The following is a 23,908-nucleotide window of genomic DNA, read 5'->3' on the forward strand; positions in this document are numbered from 1 at the left end:
CATAAATTGCGCGAAGGGGCGCGTTGGCTGCGCGAGAAGGGATCCGCAGGAGCCATGGTGATGCAGCCCGCAAGTAAAGAGCGTGATTTCGCTCCCTCGTCGCCGTAAGAACGTTAAGGGGTGGCTACTGGTGACAGAGAGGTAGTCGACTTTTTGTGTTGACTCTGCAATATGTGAGCTGGAATAATGAGATGCATCAGCCATGCAAAAAGCATGGAAGCAAAGTCGGGCGGCGATGCAGGTCAGACCCATTATTATTTCACGTAGATTGGTGTTTTCCGTGCCGACCATTTTCCCTTTTCTTTCACGGAAAAACTCGACGACGCGACGGCTGATTGTCTGCCGGCTGCTTTTGACGGCTCCGTCTTGTTCAATCGCGGCCCTAAATCTTTGGAGCCGTTGGAAATTTGCTTGAACAGCTGAAAAATGGGATGCATCAGTGCGGATTAATCTGCTGCTGACTTTTCTATTTGAAGGATATGAGATTTCGTTTATAATGCAAGTTAGCAAGGCCACTCTGATGAGAGCGCAGCAGCATCGCGTGGAGTGGCAGCTCTTAAATAAAGGAGCTGTGTTGCTTGTGTGGCTTATCTAGTATATTATATAGAACATTCCGTTGCCTATCTGTCGTTAAATTAAAATTTAGATGCGTATACCCCTATAAAATGCTGTAAATGTTTAGGTAACCCTTTTACTTACAGAAAATTTTCAACACCACTTGAGTGCCGCCTTTTTTCTTTGAAATTTTTGTGCCCTTACATGGACTTTAAAAGAACTTATCGCCGGCAGAAAATTTACACGGACGTAGATGCAAAAATCTAACTATTTGTCCAAGGTTATTGGGAAAAGGCGCTGCCACAGCGAAATTAGAGAACATTTAGAACATTACCAAAATAATAATAATGTGTTTGTTATTTTATAACAATTAAGCTCAACTTTGCATAGTTATCATAAATGATTTATATTGTTGAAAATCGTTAATGTGGATTTTTCTTTTAAAAAATCTCTAATTAAGGTCAGAAAACAACATCGTTATTTGGGTTTATTTGTAATCCATTTGAACTGAAATTCATAATTAAGCTCACTATAAAATAATTCTTAAAATGTAGATGAATCCAATTTTTTTTTTGGAAACACTCATAGTTTAGTTCAGATTTAAAATTGACTTTCAACGAATTTGAAGCAATTTCCCGTAAAGGTGAATAAATGAAATTGAAGGACTGATTGTTAATTTCAAAATTTATTGAGGGAAGAACTCGGAAAATTGCTCAGCCTGCTTAGCGACGGGAGGAGCGGCGACGTCGTCGTCGGCGGCGGCGTCGGTCCACACTATTGGCGCTTGGGCTGCTCGCAGAGAATGAAACACTTCTCCGCCTGCGTCGTCTCAACCTCCGCATCAGGTCCATGAACGGTTCCATTGCTTCCAAAAGTTCTTCAGGAGCCACAACGTCGGTATCTTTGACCATGTCAAATTTCCCTGAAACTGTCTTCGCTCTCTGAAGTTTTGAACAAGAATGGAAATTCGCGACGCTTCCTTCCCTTTTTATTCACGACAATGAACAAACCCGTTTCAAACATCGTCGTTTCAAACAATCACAACTAAAAATTCGCTTCAATTTGATGCATATCCTTACTGTTAATATAAAATAATTAGTATTTTTTCTCAAATTCCGCGAATTTGCGAATTTTATTCAATTATATTTTTAAGTAAATGTATCTGATCGTTTACAAGGACGAATTACTAAAGATGTTATCATGAGTGGTATAAATACCTTAAGAGAAAAACGTTAACCTCACTGTACATATGTGACAAACCATGCTTTGACTACTAAAATGTCCCCAGAAAAATCCGTAAAATGTTAAATCAACCATTCATAAATCACAAACGAAAATACCCCATCCTATTCTAGCACATGGTATCGCGTGATCAACTCTGTTTCTCCAAATAACTGAACAAAAACACTGGCTGAAGTCGCAACCCTTTCCTCTCTTGAGCGCGCGTATTTTTAGAGCGGTGGCTTTCCTTTTCCTCCCCGCGCGCGTGGTTCTGTTTCCTCCAGTTATTGTTATTACTTATTTACAGTTTCGGTATCCCGTGTGTTTACACCAGACCCAGCCCGCCCTCTGTTTGTAGTACCTTTCTGTTTGTTTTCGGGCGAGACGCGTGCTAGTTGAGCTAATTCTGATCGTGACGTCACTCTTTCGGGACCCATCAGAGACTGGACCATTAATAGCAAATTTCACACTCTTTTGCTCGACCGGCGAAACACACCCGGCGCGACCACTTTTTACCACGACACTAAGTGCCCGTTTGTGGTGCTTTCAGGTCGCGTTCTCATCGGCTGCAGCGACGACGTGGACATCAGGGTGGAGGGCACCGGCGTCGAGAGACATCACTGTCTGCTGGAGAACAACTCCGGAGTGGTCACCCTCACCCCCTTGGCGCAGAACACGTCGATTGATGGCGTTCCAGTCACTGCTTCCACGCGTTTGACGCAGGGTGAGCCAAAATTTGTAACTTACTATACCCATAGGAGCCATGCTATGACTGTCGAAACTTAAGCTTCATCTCAACCTGCTTTACATAATTTGTTTATGTGTGCGATAATTGAGAATATGTTTATTTATTTATTATTAGCTTAATTAGACTGGTAACTGTCCGTCGAGTGCTTGTAGACTGCAAATACCGAGCTCAACTTAATTCCAAATATATATAATAAACAGAAAATAAATCTTGTGTCATTTTGAAGAAAGATGGCTTGTTGAGGGCTGGGTTGTAAGCTGTCGGTGGTCCAGGGGCCCAAGGGAAAAGGCTGTTTTAACGTTTAGATTCTCTCTTTCAGCAGAATCAGTATGCCTATAACTATCTCATTGAACCTGACCGCACTAGTGCATTTAGATTTCACATAATAATAATTATGATATCATTTATCTGATTATGTCATGTTATTGAACACACTGATTTTTTTCGGTAAAACTACAAGCAGAAGAACTACAATTGGCAAAATCGGAGTTTCATCATTAGTTTAGTTTATTATGTACTATTATTTTTTTGATTAATTAGAAGGAAAATAATACCAAATGGTATATTTTCATTTCATTGCTTTATGTGATGATGATGATGATGACGATGAGCTCACTCCATCCCGTTTAATAATTGCTGAACTTCGCTCTGCTATTTGCCACGATTGATTTATCACAAAAGTGGCCAGCTCCTCTCGTTAATTCATCGCGCGCAATTCATCCAATTAAGGAGAGAACTCGCTCGAAGTTCAGTCCAAGAGATGAATAATGCAAACTTCAGTGAGGACCATTTTCGGCTGGGGAAATAATTCTTACTTGCATAGCACCAGCAAACAGTCGAGTCTCAAAGTTATCAACCTTCTTTCGCTTGGGCGCTCTCGTGGAATAAATAACTCATCTTCAAAGCACGCTCTCTCTTTGCATTTCGTGTTTATTCACTATTATAGCATTTTTGCACTCGACAGCATCGTGCAAAAAGACACTTTTGCCAGCAGGCGCCGTGATTCGTTTGCTCCATGCTCATTCCGCTCCACAAGCTATCGCGACGATGCAAATTTATCGCTACTGCCACGCTGGTAAAAACAACTTTGATGTGTGCGCGGTCTAACCTCCTTTTTTCAATTCGCTAATTTGCGCTCTTTGATTGAATTGTGTACAAAAGCTATAATTCCTTTTGAGATGGAAATTAGAGATTCGTCTAGCCGGCGACCACAGAGAGGAAGAGAGTATTGATCAAACAACAGCATTGACCTCTGCGTCTCTCTCGTCAGTCAGCGGAATCGAATGCACGCTCTGCGAAAGCAATATTCATTAGAAGCGACTCACGCGGACGGGGCTTCTTCCTCAGCGGCGTCCTCCGCTTATTGGACGAATGCAAATTCGTTGGCGAGCGCTCATTACGCAACCCGCGACGCACTCCCAGGGCCGTTGACTTGCCCGCGCACGTAATCAAGGAAATGAGGCGGAAATCCACCGAGTGCTTTGACACTCAAGACTATTCAAAACAGAATTGGGATTCGTGACTAAATGTGGAGAAAAAAGGCTGCGTTGTCTCGACTTTGCTTGGATTACAACGTGGTATTTGTTTTCTCAAGGTTTTTCTTTCCAAAGAGATTGAAGCAAACAAAATTTTCTAACTAAACCAACAAGCAGATAATGTCTGCAATATGAGCAAACATATAAAGGTTGGAAACCAATGCTGAATTTTTTTTATTAAGTTCGTTTTCTCTTTTTACCATTTATAATTTAGTCAGATAAAACAGAAAACACTTCAATAAAGTATTATTCCTCGTAAAAAATCATCACGAGTTCAAAAAAATATATATTTTCTAATTCCATCTGAGTGTCTTAAAGAAAATGAAATATCTTATTGTAAGAATAACAACAAAAGATGTTTTCGCAAGAATAAGTCAAATAAAGCATCTATAGCGTATTGTTGATTTGATTGTTGTATTTGGTCTGTATTATTTCATTGTTGCCGTGTAAGAATTTCAAATTGTCATTGTTGTTTTCTGACTGTTAACGCGAATATTCAAATTGTATCATTCTTCAATTGGCAGTTCATTGTAACGGACGTTTATTAATTCGCGGACCCAAGAATTTGGGGTAAGTGCCATTAGTGATAAAATATTATTGTAATTGTAATTGATTGAATGTATTACAGTCCTGTTGGTGATTAAACAAGTCTGTGTTAAAAGAAGAATTATTATTTGGTCAACTCTTCCCTGCGACCAAATTTGGTGACCCCGACGTGACACTTAGTGTGAAGAGGTTCCATCACGATCATGGCCCAAGCTGGATCCACGACTGCTCCGCAGCGCCGGTACAACGCCGATTTCCTATCCGTACCATTCACGCCGCTCTCGCTCGACATGTTCTTCGCTCTGCTGGAATCAGCGTTTGACATCGAAGGCATCACCGATGAGGCCGTGAAATATCACATTCTCGCCAGAGATGTTATGCTACACGAAATCGGAGACGCGGCGCGCGACCTCATCACCAGTAAGCCGACTGAAATGCCATATACGTCATTGAAGAATGTTCTGCTGCAGACTCTCAAGCCAAAAAGCTTCACAGCAAGCGTCGAGAAAATGCAAGCCTTGCAGATGGGGACTTTGCGTCCTTCTGAATTTTTGAACCGCCTGAGAAATTGTGCGAACGATGAATTGCGCACCAATCCAATCTTCATCGAAGAGCTCACGAAATGCTGGCGCAATGCTCTGCCGCTGGATGGCACCCTGCCCTGATTCTCGCTTCGGATTTGACGAAGGCAGCAGAGGCAGCTGACGCCCTGTACGATGCTTATGGTGCTGCAATGCCTTCTCAAGCAGCAAGCGCACCTGCAACTGTATCTGTCGCTGCAGTGCAAAAGCCCAAATCTCTCGAAGCTCGAGTAGCCTTAATCGAGGAAAATATTGCCAAGCTTCTCAACCTCATGGAAAAGGACGAGCGTGGACGCCAACCCGACCGCGGTCGAAGCAGGTCTCTGAACGCACGACTCGTGCAGACCGACCTTTGTTTCTACCACGACAGGTTTGCTAAGAAAGCGCGCCGCTGCGTCAACGGCTGCCGCCACTTCCAGCAATTCATGAAGAGCCGCGCTGAAAATGACAAGTTGGAAAACGAAAAGGGCGCCCAGCAGTAGAGGCGGTGCTGAGCCCCCAAAAGTCTACCAAACGTCTCTTCATATATGACCCGCAAACAGACCGCACGTTTCTCATAGACACCGGCGCAGAAGTGAGTGTCCTTCCTGCAAAGCTGCTTCCAAAGAGATCCAAGACAACTGACCTAGTGCTCACTGCAGCAAACAGCAATAGCATTGACACATACGGATTTATAACCCTCAACCTTACATTTGGTTTCCGGAGAAGATTCGAACACGTCTTTGTAGTTGCTGACGTCGACCGCCCAATTTTAGGAGCTGATTTTTTGGCCAAGCACAAGATGGCCGTGCACTTGGACGAGGGGACTCTCGTCGATAAGATAACCAACCTTTCGGTTGAAGGTATCGCCGAGCCCTCAAATTCGCCCTGCTCTGTCAAAATGGTCGATTCGTCGAACGAATACTACAGCACGTTGAAGGACTTCCCTGAACTTTTCAAACCTGCTGATCTCAACCAACCTGTCAAACACAAAGCCATTCATCGAATTCCCACCACAGAAGGCTCTCCACACCATGAAAAATTCCGTCGCCTCGCCCCAGACAAGCTAAAAATCGCCCGTCAGCTCTTCGAGGAAATGGAGCAGCGAGGAGAAGTTCGGCGAGGGGAGAGTGACTGGGCCTCCGCGCTGCATCTCGTCCTGAAAAAGGATGGGACCTACAGACCCTGTGGAGATTATCGCCAGCTAAACGCACGCACCATTCCCAATCGTTACCCGACTCGTCACATATACGACTGCTCTTCAGCCCTTCACGGATGCCAGGTATTTTCAAAAGTGGACCTGAAAAAAGCTTATCTTCAGATTCCCGTGGCTGAAGAAGACATACACAAGACAGCAGTAACGACGCCGTTTGGCCTGTTCGTATTTCCGAAGATGCCATTCGGGCTAAGGAACGCTGGCGCCACCTTCCAAAATTTGATCGACAGCATTTTAGGCCAACTGCCCTTTGTTTTCGTCTTCGTAGATGACCTACTCATCGCCTCAAGAACAAGGGAGGAGCATCACAGCCACCTGCGCGCCGTCATGGAAAAGCTCCAAGATAATGGCTTAACACTCAACGTCGAGAAATGCAGCTTTGGCGCCGAAGAATTGGAGTTTCTCGGCTACCAGGTAAGCAAGGATGGTCTTCGTCCGCTGCCTGATCGAGTAGCCGCGATTTCCGAGTTTCCCCTGCCCAAAACGACCGACCAACTGTCCCGATACCTTGGCCTGCTCAATTATTACCATAGGTTTATTCCACGAGTAGCCCACCTTCTATCTCCACTGCATGCGCTCTTAGCGGGCCCGAGGCTCCCCAAAAAGCGCCCACTAAATTGGACAAATGAGGCACAAGAAGCATTTGAGAAGACAAAGGAAGCCCTGGCAAAGGCGGCAGTGCTTGCTCATCCACTCGATGGTGCACCGCTTGCTCTTGTGACCGACGCGTCGGACTTTGCGATCGGCGCCGTCGTCCAGCAGCTCGTCGATGACCAGTGGCAACCGCTCAGCTTTTACAGCAGGAAATTGACTCCGGCTGAAAAGAACTACTCAACCTATGACCGCGAACTGCTCGCTATCTACAGTGGAGTAAAGAAATTTCGATATCTCCTTGAGGGCCGGCAGTTTAAGGTGTACACCGACCAGGAACCATTGACGTCCGCATTCAAGGTGAGAAAAGAAGATCGAACTCCACGTCAAATTCGTCACCTGCAGTATATCGCCGAATTTACAACTGACATCCAGTACGTTCCCGGACAAGCAAATGTGGTGGCGGACGCGCTGTCTCGAATTGAAGCCGTCGAAATCCTGGAATTGACGTCTGAAAACGTGGCCAAGGCGCAGCTGGATGACGAAGACATAAAAAAATACCGCTCGCCTTCCAGCTGTCTGAATCTTAAACCGTTTTCCGTGTCCGGCAGCAAGTATCAGCTATGGTGCGACACGACAACCTCAGAAGCGCGCCCTTTCCTTCCAAAGCAATTTCGCCGCCCTGCCTTTGACACCATTCACAATCTGGCTCACCCTGGCGCAAAGTCAACGTCAAAAATGGTGTCTGCAAAATACGTTTGGCCATCGATGCGAAAAGATTGTTACACTTGGGCTCGAGCATGTCTCGAGTGTCAGCGCTCGAAGGTAACCAGACACACGCAAGCTCCTCTTAAGCACTTCAAGACGCCAACTGAACGATATTCTGTGATACACATCGACCTTATTGGTCCGCTTCCGATATCAGAAGAGTTTAGGTACTGCCTAACCATGGTGGACCGCTACACTCGATGGCCTGAAGTCGTTCCCCTGAAATCCATCACCGCCGAAGATGTCATCCGCGCCTTCAAAGACAACTGGATAGCCCGCTTCGGCACTCCAAAAGTTCTCGTGTGCGATCAAGGGAGACAATTTATTTCAAACCAGTTCAAGCAATTTGCAAGCAACGCAGGTATTCAAGTTAACCATACAAATGCGTACCACCCTCAGTGCAACGGAATGGTAGAAAGATTTCATCGCACTTTGAAATCAGCTCTGATGTGCCATAAGACACCCTGGTCGAAAGCTCTGTCAACCGTGCTACTTGGCCTACGCTCCGTCCTGAAAGATGACCTTGGTTGTTCCCCAGCCGAACTAGTTTACGGCGAACCACTACGCCTTCCAGGACAATTTTTCGTGCCGCCGCCATCGCTCTCTCTTTCACCCCCAGATTTTCTGACGAGTCTTCAAGCGCATACAGCGGAAATGTGCCCAACACCAGCTGCGCATCATAGCGGCCGAGCATTTTTCGTGCACCCCGAGCTAGCCAAGTCCAGCCATTGTTTCATCCGAACCGACGCCGTAAGACCAGCATTGACGCCGCCGTACAGAGGCCCCTTCAAAGTCATCAAGCGTGGCGAAAAAACTTTTGAGTTAGAAGTTAAGGGTAAGCCAAAATCCATTTCGATTGACCGGCTGAAACCCGCCTTCATCTTGGCGCCGGAGCCACCCATTCTCATCGCTCCACCTCCGAAATTGATTCAATTTGCACCAAGTCCACATATCATTCCTCCACCTGAGCAAGAACCTGACGAACAAGAAGATCACGCACCCGAACCACCTCCCCAACCTGCACTTAGCGTCGAGCCAGCCGAGCAACCAAGAAATACAACTCGATACGGCCGCCGAGTAAAACAACCTGATAGATATGGATGTTCCTTTCAGGCCTCCAGCCTACGGAGGGGACTACTATAGCGTATTGTTGATTTGATTGTTGTATTTGGTCTGTATTATTTCATTGTTGCCGTGTAAGAATTTCAAATTGTCATTGTTGTTTTCTGACTGTTAACGCGAATATTCAAATTGTATCATTCTTCAATTGGCAGTTCATTGTAACGGACGTTTATTAATTCGCGGACCCAAGAATTTGGGGTAAGTGCCATTAGTGATAAAATATTATTGTAATTGTAATTGATTGAATGTATTACAGTCCTGTTGGTGATTAAACAAGTCTGTGTTAAAAGAAGAATTATTATTTGGTCAACTCTTCCCTGCGACCAAACATCAAATACGTGAAAAGCATGCTGCAAAATATTTCTGAAAAAAAAACGCATGCAAAACGTTTAATTTTGACAATTTTGCTCCATAAAACAGTCCAAAAATAGCCTAATATAATGCCTTAAAAGTAATTTAAAATTCGGTCCTGCTAATAAGACAACTAAATTAATTAAGTTGTGCGTGTGCCGTGCAAACGTTAGTCTTCATCTTGCAGAATCAATTTACCAATTTTCACCTGACAATAGGAGCAGCGTCGAGATTTGGCAAAGCAAAAAGCGTTGGTAGGTGCGTTCTGGGCTACGTTTGAGCCGCTGCCAAAGTCTCTTGGGGGTCTTTGCCGGCGCGCGCACCAACTCTTTCATAATGACGAATGAACGTGCCAAGCAGCGGCAGAAAACACAATGAGCTCTTACTAAGGCCATTATAACCACTATCCAGATATGGAAACAACCCAGCAGCTGTTCCCGCCTGTGGTGATTTCTACCACGCTCTTCAATTTAGCCCGAACATACATACGCACATTTGCGCGCTATGGCTGCTGGGCATGTGTTCGTTCCGCCCGCGGTTTGATTGTGTTTGTCCCTCTCTTTCTCTCATTGATAAAATCTATACATTATTACTTTGTTGTTTGTTTGTTCGTTGACTGGCTCCTGGCTGGCTGGCTCGCTTTATTCGCCATTGTTTTTTTTCAGCGTGCCCTAGTATGAATTGCAATAATGCTGTTTTTTTAATTGAATGTTGGGCTGCAGCATGCAAGGTTACGAGACTGCGAAAAATCACGTTGTTGCTTGCTCTGCTGAAATACATAAATCTGTCATTTGTTTTTTATTTGGATCTTTTTGTCGCGAGAGACAGACACTTGAAATCCGTCACTGCTGAAGTATTTTATCGGCCTTCCGTGTTGACAGAAAAAATAGATATGGGCCGTGCCTTCATATAAAAAGGTTCTATAAGTTACGTGCCGGTGGTCACAGTTGCTCTTTACAGAAGTATATTGACATAATTTATTGCCCAATTTCTACCAATAAATTTTTTTCATTTTTCGTGGAGAACAAGCACTTTGGTTGGCATCATATTGGCCTTTTAAACCTTATCTAAAAGTGATTCTGTCATGAGTTGTGTGGACGGCTGGTATATTCTCATTTCATTGAGTAAACAGAATTGTGAAATAGCATTAAAGGAACACAAAAGAATGAGTTATACGAATTGATATGACGCAAAATTGTTTCGTGTTGCGAAAAGGTGTTTGTGTACAGTACACATTTTAGCCGCTTCATTTAGTTGTGTCAGCAAACATCAATTTGCTGTTTGTTGACCATTCCGCTCCTCGTTTTTTATTTTCTTATGGACTTATGGTTGAAGCTATCATTTATTTGTGATCATAATTCATTACAATGTTTGCCTATATTAAATTTCAGCGATCACAGCTTGCTGTTTCTTTCAAATTTCTTCAAATTCAGGGGAGCTTTGCAAGGCACCGAATTTTATAACTAAAGAACAATATCAACTTTAAATATTTTCCTTCGCCCCGATAAGCTTCTATGTACTTGGTACAAAAAACTTGGGAGTAATATGTTGTGTAAACAAAAGGGTCTGCTGTATTAAGCTGACTTTCTTCCTAAGCAAATATTAATCCAACGACGAATGGTTGACAAAATGCACTGAAGGGAAAGTTGGTTGTTTGCCCGCAGGAAGCATGCTCGGCATCGGCCGGTCTAACTTTTTCAAGTTCAACCACCCTGCGGAGGCCAACTACATGAAGAGCGTGATGCCAGCCAACACGCGAATTTCCATGATGCAGCCCCTAGTCTCTCCAATGGCTGGTGAGTCCTCCACTTTTTGCCCTTTTGTCCCGTTTCCGCCGCCACCGCTGCCGGATTGCCAGAGAGTGGCGAATTCCATCCATAAAGAGAACAAAAAATCAATACCAACTCTGGCGGGCGGGTGCTCCTACAACTCTCGAGTTTTCGTCCGTCTTGGCAGCATAGGCCAGGTGCCGTCGAATCGATAAACACGTGAACATGCGCCAAAGATTTATTAACACCGTGATTAATGCGTTTTGAATGTGAAATTTGCGATTTGTTAGACCGCAGAAAATCCCCCACCTTCGGGGAAAGCTGTCAAGTTTGAAAAATATCCCACCATAACTTTACGCGTCTCCCTGCAGAGCTATGAATTTGGTGAATTTCAAGGTGTTATGCTGCGAGAGTTTCGTGTGTAAAGGGAACGTTGAGTTTTTTAAATTTTAATACAAATGTATTTCGTACAACAGGTAATACCCATTAGCGTGCTGTTGTCATGCTCTTACTGCCACCGCTGTGTTGAGGGTTTATGTTTACAACTGTCAAATTAGAGTACAGAATTACACATGTCATGTCTGCTCAATCGGGCAACATAATCCATCATAAAAGCGGCTACTTTTATCTTCTTTATAGCAAATCATCAAAGGGTTTCAAATCCATTAATTTTTTTAAACAAAATCTAACATGAATTGATTTAAAATCAGTTTGTTTAATACTTAACCTATATTCCAATTGTAAAGATCGTTCCATGTTAACAAAATATTCTTGTCATGGTTATCATTTTCTTGATTGCACAAATACTTGTTTTCACTTGAATGTTACTGATAAATGCAAGTGTAGATTCTGTGCCAATCTGTATAGTACATATATGTACCATCTTCTTGATTGTCCGACAAAACCTATATGGCATTATCCAAAGCAGCCTCATAAAAATGCTGGAAAATAGTTGTACGCCGTTGGCGTTGAATAAATATTCTATATTCTAAGTGTGCACAATGTATTAATTTAAATGACCACAATGAGGATAGATCGAGCAAGAGTTATATAAGACAATGAACAGTAGCGTGCTTATCAATTTAAATCAATAACAATAGAGACATTTTCCTGAGCAGTCATCATCTGTGCATAATACTTAATTTCATTTTCGCCGAAAACTTTGAAGAGGCGATGAAAATACTACACTAAAAATATTATGCCATCAAATGCTAACGCAAGCCAATAATTTTCGTTTATTGCGCCCCGTGGGCCACTTTCCACGGTCTTTAAATCGTTATGTTGATTTCTCACCAGCCGACTCAAAATACCGTCGAGCAAGTTGGCACCCACGTCTCCGCAGCGTTGAGTGTTTAAATTTTCCGTTGTTTTGCGTGTCTGAGAGTTAGTGTGTCGCGCGAGATAAGGGTGCTGTTGAAAATAGAGGTGGTGCGTGGCTTATCTTGATTGCGAGGCTCCTTGGCGCGCGCGAAAGCAACGCGATCAATTTGCGCTCGGTGGCTCGGCTACGGCCACAGGCAGCTAGTTCCTCTCTCGCTCGGCGCTATTGACCCCCGCGTGTGTCCACCCCGACACATTGCAACACACCCGCTCCTACCAGATGGCTTAATTGAATGGACATGGCCCGCGAGCAGCGTGAGACTGAGCCAAGTCTTCTGACCATAAAATGAAATTGCGGTGCGCAATTTGATGCTGAATCGATATTAAATGGGATGATGTGAAAGAGAAACGACGGCGATCTTTATGACGATGGGAATTATTAAATAGTGCATTTTGAAATTACATGTTGCGCTAGATAAAATTTCAAATACATAAAAGACTGATAGTAACGACAAGAACATGCCTTTTGTTCCTAAGAATTTCAATTTATTGGATATGAAACAATAATTCCCTGACGTAAATATTATTCTTCTTTCAGCTTTAGAGACTCCAAACTACAGCCTGCAAACGCCAATCGGTTTGAATAAACCACCAGTCAGAGGCACAAAGCCGTGGACCGAGGATTGGATCAACAATTCGATCTCTCCAAAGGTAAGGGTCGCTCCGCTCTCGTTTGTTTATTGTTTCGCCAATTTAATGCTAGGAGCCATACGCAGCTGCTGGAAGGCTGATCGGAACTAATAAATCTGTGCACAATTCATAGGTGTTCCACGCAGACACTGTCACAGTCAACTCACCAGCAAGCGCCGTTCTGGGCCAGTCCCCTCTCGGCATGAACGCATCTGGCTCTTCTTTTGTTCAGAGGACCTCATCCCCGTCACCTTTACTGGGAAATGGGGCATCTGCGCATCGCCGAACCCTCTCTGCCGGTAGAAAAAAAATTGCATTAGATTTATACGAACCCATTTTTACCTAACTAAGTCAAATCATTTACACAATTTTTAGCTTAGTGTATCAGTTTTTTCTTGGATGATATGTTTAGGAAAATCATCACTCGCACTTGCTAGAGGAAGCTTTCATTTCAAGCAACATAACCCAAAATGAAAAAAATATATAAAATCTATGCAAGTAGTGCCTAAATGAAAAGAAAAAATTCATTCCTTTTCTCACGAAACGCTTGTTGCTACTGACTGCAAATTCGTATTTCACACATTAATATTTATTATTATTTTCAACTACTTTCGTTCAGTTCAAAAGATTCTTATTTTTAATATTTAAGGGATGCAACGCGCTCGCCCCCCACAGGGTGCCTGCGAGGAAAAATTACAAAAAATAAATAATCCTTCTGTTCGAATAATTTACATGTCAATCCAGTCTTAAGCCAAATTAACCAATAAAACGTTTTGATCTCCACAAATAAACTTCCTTAAACGGCTCTGATAAATTATAATCTCAGGAAGCGGGAGGCTAAGTCAAACGGAGAGAGGAAGCCCCCTCATGACCCGAGCATCTCCGGTTCCGTGCAGTCCCTCGCTGAGTGGACACGGAGGCTCGTCGTGCAGCCTCCAAGAGCTAATGGCGCGTGGCGAGGAACTGGAGCTGAGAAGGCTTCAGGTAAATCAGAATCCCTTGTACGGAGAAAAAACCAGCGAGCTTGTTTTGCGCTGTGTGCCGCGGCTCCGCTGATAAAAAGCTCAGCGAGTGTTGCCTTGGCGTGGGAGTTTGAAATGTAACCACGAGATGTCTTTGCACTTAACACACAGGCACAAGAGGAAAGGCTGAAAGAGCAGGAGGCTGAGAGACTAGAGAGGGCCCGCCTCGAGGAGATCCTCACCATGTGTGCAGAGTACGAGAGACAACAACAGCAGCAGCAGCAGAACCCCGAAGCAGGTGCCAAACAACAGCCCTCGCCGCCGCCCCCAAGCGGCACCCCTCCCGTGCACCAAAATAGGTGAGAGGATCAAAGTTCTTTGACGCTTCACGAATAAAAGAACCAAGTCACAAAGTGCGGCACCTGAAATGCAAAATATTGTTTGATTTTGCATTTTTATCAGCACTGTAACAATTTTTTAGACGCGCACTTTTAAGATTTTTTATTTTTGAAGTTTTTGAGTAACCAAGCTGAGAGAGGCTGAACAGTGAGCAGTCTCTGTTTTATCTTATCTGCCTCCGCGTTGGAGAGCAAACAGAGCAGTTTTCAGATTTAATTAGCAGGCCTCTTGGTGACCTTAATACCCTGGCTGACCGCAGAGTGTTGATTCACCTGATATGTATCTCTTTCACTGGCAGCCGATCACCCTGCTCCTCTTTTTTCCGATCACCAATTCAGCAGTGTGTCTCAGCTGATGAATTTATCATCGTGTCGGCGCTCTGCCTGCTTTGTGGGCTATTTTCTGCCGTTGTGTTTTTATTAAAAGCCACACTCGCGTCGCGGAATTATTCACACATATATACGCGTAGAAGTAGATGGTGTGTGACTGCTGACGTTGAAACACACCGGACGATTTATAGAACTATATAACAGCAGAAAAAACCTAACCACGCACATGTAAATACCTACAAGAGCTCTTTACCCTACCCCCGTTCTAATTTGGGATGTTTTGATCAAAGTCGCTCTAACCATGACCTTTAATTTGTTAAAGAAGCTACAACAACGTTCTTCTTCTAAATCAATTCTCACTACTATATCCGTAAGTGCAATTAGCCTATTATTGTTCTTCTAGTAGTTGTGTGCTAGACACCAAAGAGACTTCGCTGCAACGCCATCCATTTTTTACCTTGACCTGCTCTTCAAAACACAATGTAAACAGACAGAAGGCTTAGAAAACTCGATTGAAAGAAACATTGTACAAAACGCACTTTGGATACAAAAGAAAATAATAACGAGCTTACCCTGTTCGAATAAGATCGCCTTTGTTTGTCAATTCAAGCAACTCATGTATTTTGAAACAAAGGACTCACACGATTTCATTTATTATCGTTGGTGAATACATTTTACATCACCTCCTTCTTGTTTCTGCATTTCCACTTCACATGTTTTGTGACTATCATGCATCTGCATACATTAAAATGGATAAAATGATTGCACATGCCTAGCATCTCACTTCATTAGTCACAGTCGTTCAGCGTGCACTTCTTTATCAGTTGCATTTTAATCAGCGCAACGGCATGAGTGATGAGCATTGTTGTTTGCTCCCTGGTAACCTGATACACTCTCGTAGAGAAGAGCGCCCCACTGATGCTGGCAGGAAGTCCAAATATCTCCCTCCCTCTCTCCCGACAATTAGTTTCCCCTCAGATTTGCATTGCTCGCAATTCGCTTGAGTTGCAAATACATTTGTAATAAAGTTCGCCTCCTTGAACTTGGGAAGCCATAAAACTCATTGCAGACAGTTGAAACAACCTCCATACCAGAGCAATTTACACAACTATAGTATTGTTATTATAGCCAGCTGGCTATTTTTTCTAAACGCTTTTATATCAGAAATAATTTATTTTAACGACTAAATCATTATAACATCTCTGCATGCTTGAATTATTAATTCTGAAGTAGGAAAATTTTTAAAATTCGTAATTTATGGTCTATTTTAGCGTATATAATTTAGAGTTTTCTCAGTTTCACTTTTTAAATTTCGTTATCAGCAATTCCCCGTTAATATTAGATGTGGACGCAACAAAGCGAATTAACAGAGACTATATGGTCGCGCGCACACACTGCATCACATCACTCTCGTGTAGATAAAATCCCCAGACGAAATGTTTACTTAGGCAGTGCCGTGTCGTCTAATTTTCTCTGTCCTCACACTCTCACTGACGAAATTTTCCTTGTTTCTCTTTGCAGGATCAAAACGAATGGATCGCTGCCGAGGGACAAGCGGCTGCCCAGTCCGAGGATGAACGACTCGCCCGCCAAAGGTGCAGTCTCTCCAGGCAAGAATCTGACCGCCTCTGAGGACGAGCTGTCCCAAATTTTCACGTTTGACGCCCCCCGCCCCGGAACGTCGCCACAGCAGCGCAGCCCTTACGAGAACGTGTACCCGCAAAGTCCGAGGACCCGAATCCGAACCACTACAAAGGAGATGGAAAACGCCCCACCGAAGCCGCCGCTGCCCAAAGAGATCGCCAACATGCCCCTGCTCAAAGCCATCGAGGCCCAGAACAGAGCCACGTCCTCTGACAGGTTCATCCGACCCCTGGGCACCTGCGACGGCGCTCTCGAGCCGCATTTGAAGCAGATGGGAGGCAGCTTGCCCAACAGTCCCGCTCCTAACTTCAGCCACGGAGTCCGAAGGGTGAGTGGAAATGAATAATTAATGAATGGCATTGTGATTTTCTCTCTCAAAATTTGCAGAGGAGCATGGAGGAGGCTGAGCAAATGAAGAGGGAAAGGAGCAGGATCTTGAGCTCAATGTCCAATATCAAAAGGACTGTTGCAGAAATCCAACTGCACGAGGAGGAACTGGTTCGAGAGGTATAATTTTTTTCATTAAATAAACCACTTTCCTCCCCTAAAATAAGAAAATGTATTTTTTTACAACATGCATTTGAGATTTATATATTAAAATTTTTAATATAGTACTAGAACTAAAAGACATTCTAAGCATCACAAAAAATCAGATAAATTATTTAAATCAAACTAAGCAAATTGAAAAAAAACTTGAGAAATAAAATAATTCTCTTTGCAAGCACTTGCCCTCACTAAAAAATTCTAGTAACGTGTTTTAATTACTTGTAATTGAAGCAATGGAAAAATTGGCCAACACGTAAATGGGTCCAATCCAAAATTGGCATATTGATGGAAATATTCTGGATGACGAGCAGAGATATTTATTAAATACCATTGTCAAGGAAAGAAAGAATAAATTATCTGTTGGTAAAATGCCTGTAGCAACGTTACATTCGCCACTGTCAAAAATGATGCATGAGACGGTGAACAATTGCAGTGGCTAAAAGAGGGTGGCAGGAATCGAAAACTCACTGGTTCCGACGCTACACCATTTAAGCCAATTTTGCCATTGCTTCAAAAGTATTTGTAACAAACGTCTGAGTTTTAAATATATAGGCCAAAGTGTTTAATTCTACTAAGTGTAAGACAAAACTTAAATTAGAAAGTCATCACTCCTAGTATCAAATTTGAAATACTCCCACTTTCTGGGGGGGGGGACAAATCATTTTTAGATAATTTTACAATCCAAAATAAGTTTGCTAAGCTTTCCAGCAACCGCGACATGGATCTGTTAAATTTTAATGGCAGAATAATTATGAATAATTATTCATATTATTTTTCATCATTTCCTTTACTTGTTGAAATTTTTTCTTGTAAAGTTAAAATATCTTACTTGAATTTTCTTTCTTCATTTTAGCTCGAAATGGAAAGGGCTCTGATTGATGGAGAGTGGCAGATGCAATGTGAAACGTTTGCTCAAGAGGAGGAACATTTGCTGGAACTGAGGCTGCGCTTGGAGCAACTGGATAGGGATATCAGTACTGCTAGATTGTGTGAGGCAAGGCATTTGGCGGACTGCAGAGCAAGAATGGAGCAAGGAGAGTTAGAAGTCAGGAGGTAAATTCAGGCATTTTGTGAGGTGGAAGTTTCTAATGCATTCTGTAGGCTTGAGCAACAGCTCGTGATGTGTAGAGGCAGCAGGGAAGACCAGATGGAAATTTCTGAGCAGCTTCGCCACCAACAGGAAATTCTGGAGGCAGAGAGAAAGGTATAACTTAAAAATCTCGACTGCAAAATGCTGATGTTTAGAATAATCATATTTTAGACTTTTGAGGACCAAGAGTTCCAGCACATGGAGCAGGAAGCAATGTGGGAGGCTGGTCGGGAAGAACTTTCTCGGGAAATTGGCGATGTAATGGCGAACATTGAAGAGCGTAAAGCGACTTTGATTGAACTGGAGAGCCAGCGGGAGGAGGCGGCAGAGGCGGCCATGAACCATACCGAACTGGTGGAAAGGCAACTGGACACTCCTCTGAAGCAGCTGGAGGAGGGTCGCTTCCGCTTGAGGGAGATCGAAGCGCACTTGAAAGAGTTGACCAAAGAAGGCGTTGTGCCCACCGGAGAATCTAGTCCCGAAGGTTCCTCTGAAGCTGATGAGATCTCCCCTCAGCCAAGTCCGCAAAAGAGTTCTGCGCTGAGTCCTCAGGAACTTGGAGAGAGAATCAGCCAAGTGACCTCTCAGGCGCCCATTGACATGAAAAACGGCTCTCTGGGCAGGAAAACAATTGAATCTCTCAAAGAGATAGAGAAGAACAGACAGCTTCTGTTGGCAAAGCAGGGTAAGTACAGTTCTCGTTACAAATAATTAATAATCGATTGGATTAACTTAAAAATAATGAAATAAAACTAAATTGTCTGTGTTTTCTATCAGAGTTCTTCTCGAGTGGGATTTATTAAAAGTGTAAGCAAACTCCAAAGCATGGATTACCATAGAGCAGATTTGTCCTCACTCTTTTTGTCACATCATTGATACTTATTTTTATTTTTGATATTGTTAGACTAGAGGGGATCTTTTTTGACATTTGTAGATGAACAACTGCAATACTTATATTTTATTTGTTTATTACATAGGAATTTGCAATTTGTTTTCGTGTTTTTTATCACTTTGATAGAGCTAGACCCTGTCTTAAAAATTGTAAATGCCATTAATGACAAAAGTCATTCATGTTTTCAGGTCGCGAAGTGATAGAGGAGGAAAGGAACCGTGTTCAGGCGTTGAAACGCAGAGTCCAGGACGAAGTTAGAGCACAGTGGGAGGAACGGAGACAGCGTGAGGCAAACTGCAATAGCCTCAACAGTGTTGGCAGCGAGGAGTCAACCAGCAGTGACATGCCAACGGAAAGGTATGCACAAAACATTCAAACAAAAGAGTAAAATATGATTATAAGCTTGAAAATCTCTAGCAGAAGCTAATTGCGTTTCTCTTTCAACATAATTTTGAATTTTCCGGTTCAATTTAAAAAAAAAAATTGAATTTTATGTTATTGGGGTGACTTTTGAAAGGAAAATTATTTGTGCAATCCTTGTTGCAAAAAGTTATGTTCAATCGGAAAATTTTTTGTTCATATTATTTTAAGTTAAATATTCTTATTGAAAATCTACACGTCCCGCCTAAGCTGACGAACTGTATCCTCTGGTGTTTCTCTCTTGCACAGGACAGGACAGTACAAGGTTTTTAGCAATACTTTTGAGGGATTTCACCAAAAGATCGCCCCCTAACATATTTGGCCCTTTAATCTTTTCTCTTTTTGCTTATTATTGAATTAATTGTATGTTTTCATGCATTTGGACGCAATCAATAAAATTAAGATATTAGTTAAATTTTTTATTAAACTATACTATTCTTTTGTGGCGAAATATTTACATGGTAGCACATAGAAAATATCACTTTAGACCTCTCAAAATAATGATTTTGACATAAATAGATTAAGGTTAGAAAGTGATAAGATTTTTGGTTGATAGACATTCAAATTTCATGTGGATGCTTGCAATCAAATTAGACATTATTTTTACATCATATCAATTAGCTTGAATTAACTTAAACAATTTTCCTGATTGCAGTGCAAGCAGTGACGAGGCAGTTGAGAAGCAAATGAAACCTGCCACTGAGTCTCCAACTTCGTCCCAAGAAGAAAAGGACTTGAAGGACATATCAGATCCATCACAGGTAGGAAGACGCTTTCATTCCCACTCAACTCACACGCCAGCCCACTGATTTGTACCGCGCAATTAGTACAATTAAAAGCATTTTGAAAAGTGTCCAGTGAAAATGGCATGCTTGCAACCTCCTTGTGATCATAGCAATTTGTTTCCCAACAAGTTCCAAGCCATTTTGCTCGTGGAGCCAAGCATGATTCACTGAAAGATATTTCGAGCTCTTCTGCGCAGTGTGTCCAAAATTTGTCACATAGAAAAACCGGCAGGAAGTGGTGTACCAAGGATGCACCAGGTATCAAGTTTCGAGGGATTATTTTTATCCAAAATTATTTCTAGGTGTAACTATTTTAGACTAGATTTTGATATCGTCGGGGAAAACCACCGTGTACAAAGCGTTGACTTATTTATGATAGTTTGCAAGTTCAAGAATACAATACAAACAAACGGGTTCCATTCTTAGAAGCAATTCATTTGCGCGCTTTTGTCCAAACGTGTCCTGCGAAGCATCTTCTAATTAGGCGTCTGTCGCGAAGGCATATCGAAGCCAAATTAGACTGTAGCAAAGAGTGTCACGTTCTTGGTAGTGTGACCACCCACACCCGCCCAAGAATAATTTTTAATTTCAAATCGGCATCGCGGTCTAATTTGTCTGGCTCGCATTTAATGGTGCCCAAAATAATATAGCATAAAATATGGAAGCACAGCTGACATGACTGGTACAGCCCATTTAGTGTTGCGGAAAGCAGGGGCCCCGCATTACGCGTCACATGGGCCGATCCATCAAATCCCGCTCCGTCGTAGAAACAGAAAATACTGAAGGCTGATTGTTCCCACTAATGAATGAGAGGCGGCGAGCGAGCGAGATGAAATAATTTCTCGTGTTGGACTCTTCCAGGGGCAGCGTGCGTCCAAATAAATAATGACGCCATACCTGCGGGGAGGGTGGGAGGGCGAATATCACGCAGCCCCGCACTGAGAAACTCTCATTAGTTAATTATGTCTCTCGTGTGGATGACTGTCGTCCGCTCCAATAAAGCGAAGAAGCACCGCAGACACTGCCACTGCTGTCAAGAGGTGAGTACAGTTGACCATAATTTGCGGCTGTGAACCAGACATGAACTCTGTGGCCGTTTTATTTTACGCAAATTTTCACATCGTATCGTTGCCGAGTTCATAACTTAAGCGGTTGCCCTTCCTGCTTGACCCGCGTCTGTTTTGCGAGGTCACCGAAATCATCTGCTCAACTCATTTGAAAGCTGTCCTTGCGTGAGATGTAGAATTTTCTGTGAATCAATTTGAATTTCAATCAAATTTACAATTTTCGTCGTGAATTTTGAATGTTTTAATAGGCTTAAAGCACGGACAGACGTGGCCCAAATATAAATGCTTGAATATTTGACGGTCTTTTTAATTTCCATAGATAATTCGTAAAAACGCCCTTGGAACACTTTATAGCCCTCTGCAGGGCATTATTTAAAAAAATTGTTATTGTTTGCATCACTGTGGAGAAATATTCTCGTAGTGCAATTACGTCCAGATCTCCAAATCGTTCCTCACAATACGTGGTGCCAAGAGCTAATTTCACAGAAGCTCATTTTTCCGCTCTAGGACCGTGAACATTATTGGCCAAGTCCCGTGGCTGTTGGAGCGAGTACAGACGGTGTCACTCTTAAATGCTGTGTTGTAATTTGCACGCCCGCAATTTTTGTACGTCGGGAAATTATGCTGCCCCTCCACGACTGCTCGCACAATTATTCAGGGTATGCTAATTGCCAGATCCATTGTCATGTCGATTCCTTGAAGGCAGCAAAAAGGTGTGATGACGTCCAAAATTTGACCTTGACATTTTTTAGAATGCTTAATAGCTAATTAAGTTTTCTTATTTGCCGAGCTAAATTTGTTGCAGTTGGGAAAATATCCAAATGACGGCAAGGAAGGAACAGTCAAATATTTCTCAAAAATAAAATTTTAATGTGACTATGTCTTCATACCGCATCTAAATGTCCTCTCAAAATAATTGGACTAATAAATCTTTGCTAATTGGAAACTAGTTTGAAAGATAATCACGTTGCTTTCCCATAGAACGGAAAATAAATTGTTAGCGTTTTGAAGGTATGCCCTGTTAATGCATTTAAAACTAAAATAATTTATCGGCCGTTTCCATTTTCTCAAAATTCTACAAACGACCGTGGAAAAAGTGCATCGGGGAGCAGCTGGGCGCGCCATTACCGGGTCTGCAGGGGACGCTGGCTGACAGCTGCAGGAGCAATTTTATATTATTATTAGGTAGTAATGCTCCCCTGCATCAGCGGCAGTCAGCAGTGTGTGCTTGCTCGTTAGCAGAGCTAGTTAGTTAGTGCTGCTCGTGAGAGCCAACAAGGAACCCGCGCGCCTTGTTTTCTACGTCTTCCTGCTCGTTCCGGAATTACAAATATATATAGCAGCGCGCAGGAGTCTCTTTGTTGCCACACCGAGGAGCAGTATGTCCGTGCCGCGACTGCTGATTTTCAGAAAGCGTTGCACAAATGGAGTACGCAGCAAAAGTAAATAATATACACTCTGCTGACATTGCTCAGTGAGCCGGCAAATCATTGCCGCCTGCCTTTATAGGTGCTCTTTGTCCTAGCGTTGACCGCGTGCGTGCCCATGATCCGTTGACAGGTTCGTGCAAATTAATCAAGAATCGTCTCTTGGGGCTCGAAAAGCTTTGCGGTGGAAAACGCTTTCTTGTCCAAAAAATAAAAAAGCCGTTTATATTTGTTTGTTTGTTTGTCTGGCTGGCTGGCTTAGTTTTGATTAAGTTGGGTATGTGTACTACAGTTTATTCTTGGATTCTCATTAAACTAAATTACCCTGCAAGTATTTTAAAGTGCAATTAATGTTTGTCAAGAGTTATTTTGGATCCAAGTACATCAAAGAGCCATTCAAAATCACTCTTGATCATATCAGGCAAAATACTTAGTTTCTTTTTGTATGTACTTCTTTGTCTTATCATCACAAAGATAAATATCACTTAAAATAAGAGCAATTAAACCTGCATTAGCTTCTTGCTGGAGTTTTGCCCTTTTCTTAAACAAACACTAGTGAGTCCGCATATTGCATGACGCTCAGTTTTCCACTACTTCGCGCGAGAGCCTTGGAGTCGAGTTTTCTTTCTGCAAACACGAACCCCGTCGTCGAGCATGTACTTATTTATTTATTCAGTGAACAGAGTGTGCCGGTGCTCATGTGGAACAGCATTATTACCAGTCGCGGCCCGTCGAATTCAGGCGGAATATTATTGAGAGTGGCGCGAGGCGGAGCCTGATTTGTTGTGCCTCTTCTTTCTAAATATATTCGCCGGATCTGTGACTGTTTCTTGCCTCTGGCCAGAGGCCACAAACATACGCCCGGCATTTTTCGAAAAAACAGTCATGTTCGGGGACCCCCGGGTGCTCTACCTCAAGCAGCAGGTAACCAACAATCGCTACTTTACTTTTTTTCTTTTGCTTTTTCCGCTTTTTTATCTGCCATTGGCGGACGTGCCAATGCTGGCGATTTCCGCTGTGCGGCCTAGTGACGAAACGAGGACTGTCAACGAAACGACGGGCAGACTTATTTATTCGATTTTAAGCGTTTCATAGGGGGCATGATTGAAACACGGGTTGAAACATCCAGACGCCCGTGTCAAAAGCGTGTTAATTCGCGTTTTCTTTTGGTCCTTAGTAAAGGTTGAGACTTTGTGAGTCGCAGAATTGCGCAACTTCTTTTCTTATATACGTCCAAGAAATGCATTAAGTATACCAGTGGTTTCAAGTGCTTCGTAAATAAAGGTTTATCTTAATCTATACGTGAAGGATGATTCATTTTATATCGTCTGTATTTTGTGATACTCCAACCAAAT

At 42.8% G+C, this 23,908-nt stretch overlaps 1 protein-coding gene and 1 long non-coding RNA gene across 6 annotated transcripts in view; one reads left to right on the forward strand and one right to left on the reverse strand.

Annotated features, from left to right (window-relative positions):
• Nucleotides 1–23,908, forward strand: part of LOC135944693 (pleckstrin homology-like domain family B member 1) — a 41,159-nt gene that overhangs the window by 13,871 nt on the left and 3,380 nt on the right. For 3 of the 5 annotated variants that reach the window (XM_065491817.1, XM_065491821.1, XM_065491818.1), the window contains 14 exons: nt 2,327–2,500; nt 10,878–11,009; nt 12,901–13,013; nt 13,126–13,291; nt 13,819–13,976; nt 14,126–14,313; nt 15,005–15,052; nt 16,204–16,654; nt 16,714–16,833; nt 17,726–17,925; nt 17,974–18,076; nt 18,134–18,647; nt 19,043–19,211; nt 19,930–20,035. In XM_065491817.1, the coding sequence (XP_065347889.1) occupies nt 2,327–2,500; nt 10,878–11,009; nt 12,901–13,013; nt 13,126–13,291; nt 13,819–13,976; nt 14,126–14,313; nt 15,005–15,052; nt 16,204–16,654; nt 16,714–16,833; nt 17,726–17,925; nt 17,974–18,076; nt 18,134–18,647; nt 19,043–19,211; nt 19,930–20,035 (2,642 nt within the window). The remainder of the gene's footprint in view (nt 1–2,326; nt 2,501–10,877; nt 11,010–12,900; nt 13,014–13,125; nt 13,292–13,818; nt 13,977–14,125; nt 14,314–15,004; nt 15,053–16,203; nt 16,655–16,713; nt 16,834–17,725; nt 17,926–17,973; nt 18,077–18,133; nt 18,648–19,042; nt 19,212–19,929; nt 20,036–23,908) is intronic. The other 2 variants (XM_065491820.1, XM_065491819.1) reach the window with 2 other exon arrangements.
• LOC135944695 (uncharacterized) lies at nt 12,825–13,288 on the reverse strand. Its single transcript, XR_010575358.1, has 2 exons — nt 13,160–13,288; nt 12,825–13,089 (listed from the first exon to the last, which is right to left on the reverse strand). It is a non-coding gene; the product is annotated as an uncharacterized LOC135944695 (long non-coding RNA).

The sequence above is a fragment of the Cloeon dipterum genome, chromosome 4 (genome assembly GCF_949628265.1).
Source record: "Cloeon dipterum chromosome 4, ieCloDipt1.1, whole genome shotgun sequence".
Taxonomy (NCBI): domain Eukaryota; kingdom Metazoa; phylum Arthropoda; class Insecta; order Ephemeroptera; family Baetidae; genus Cloeon; species Cloeon dipterum.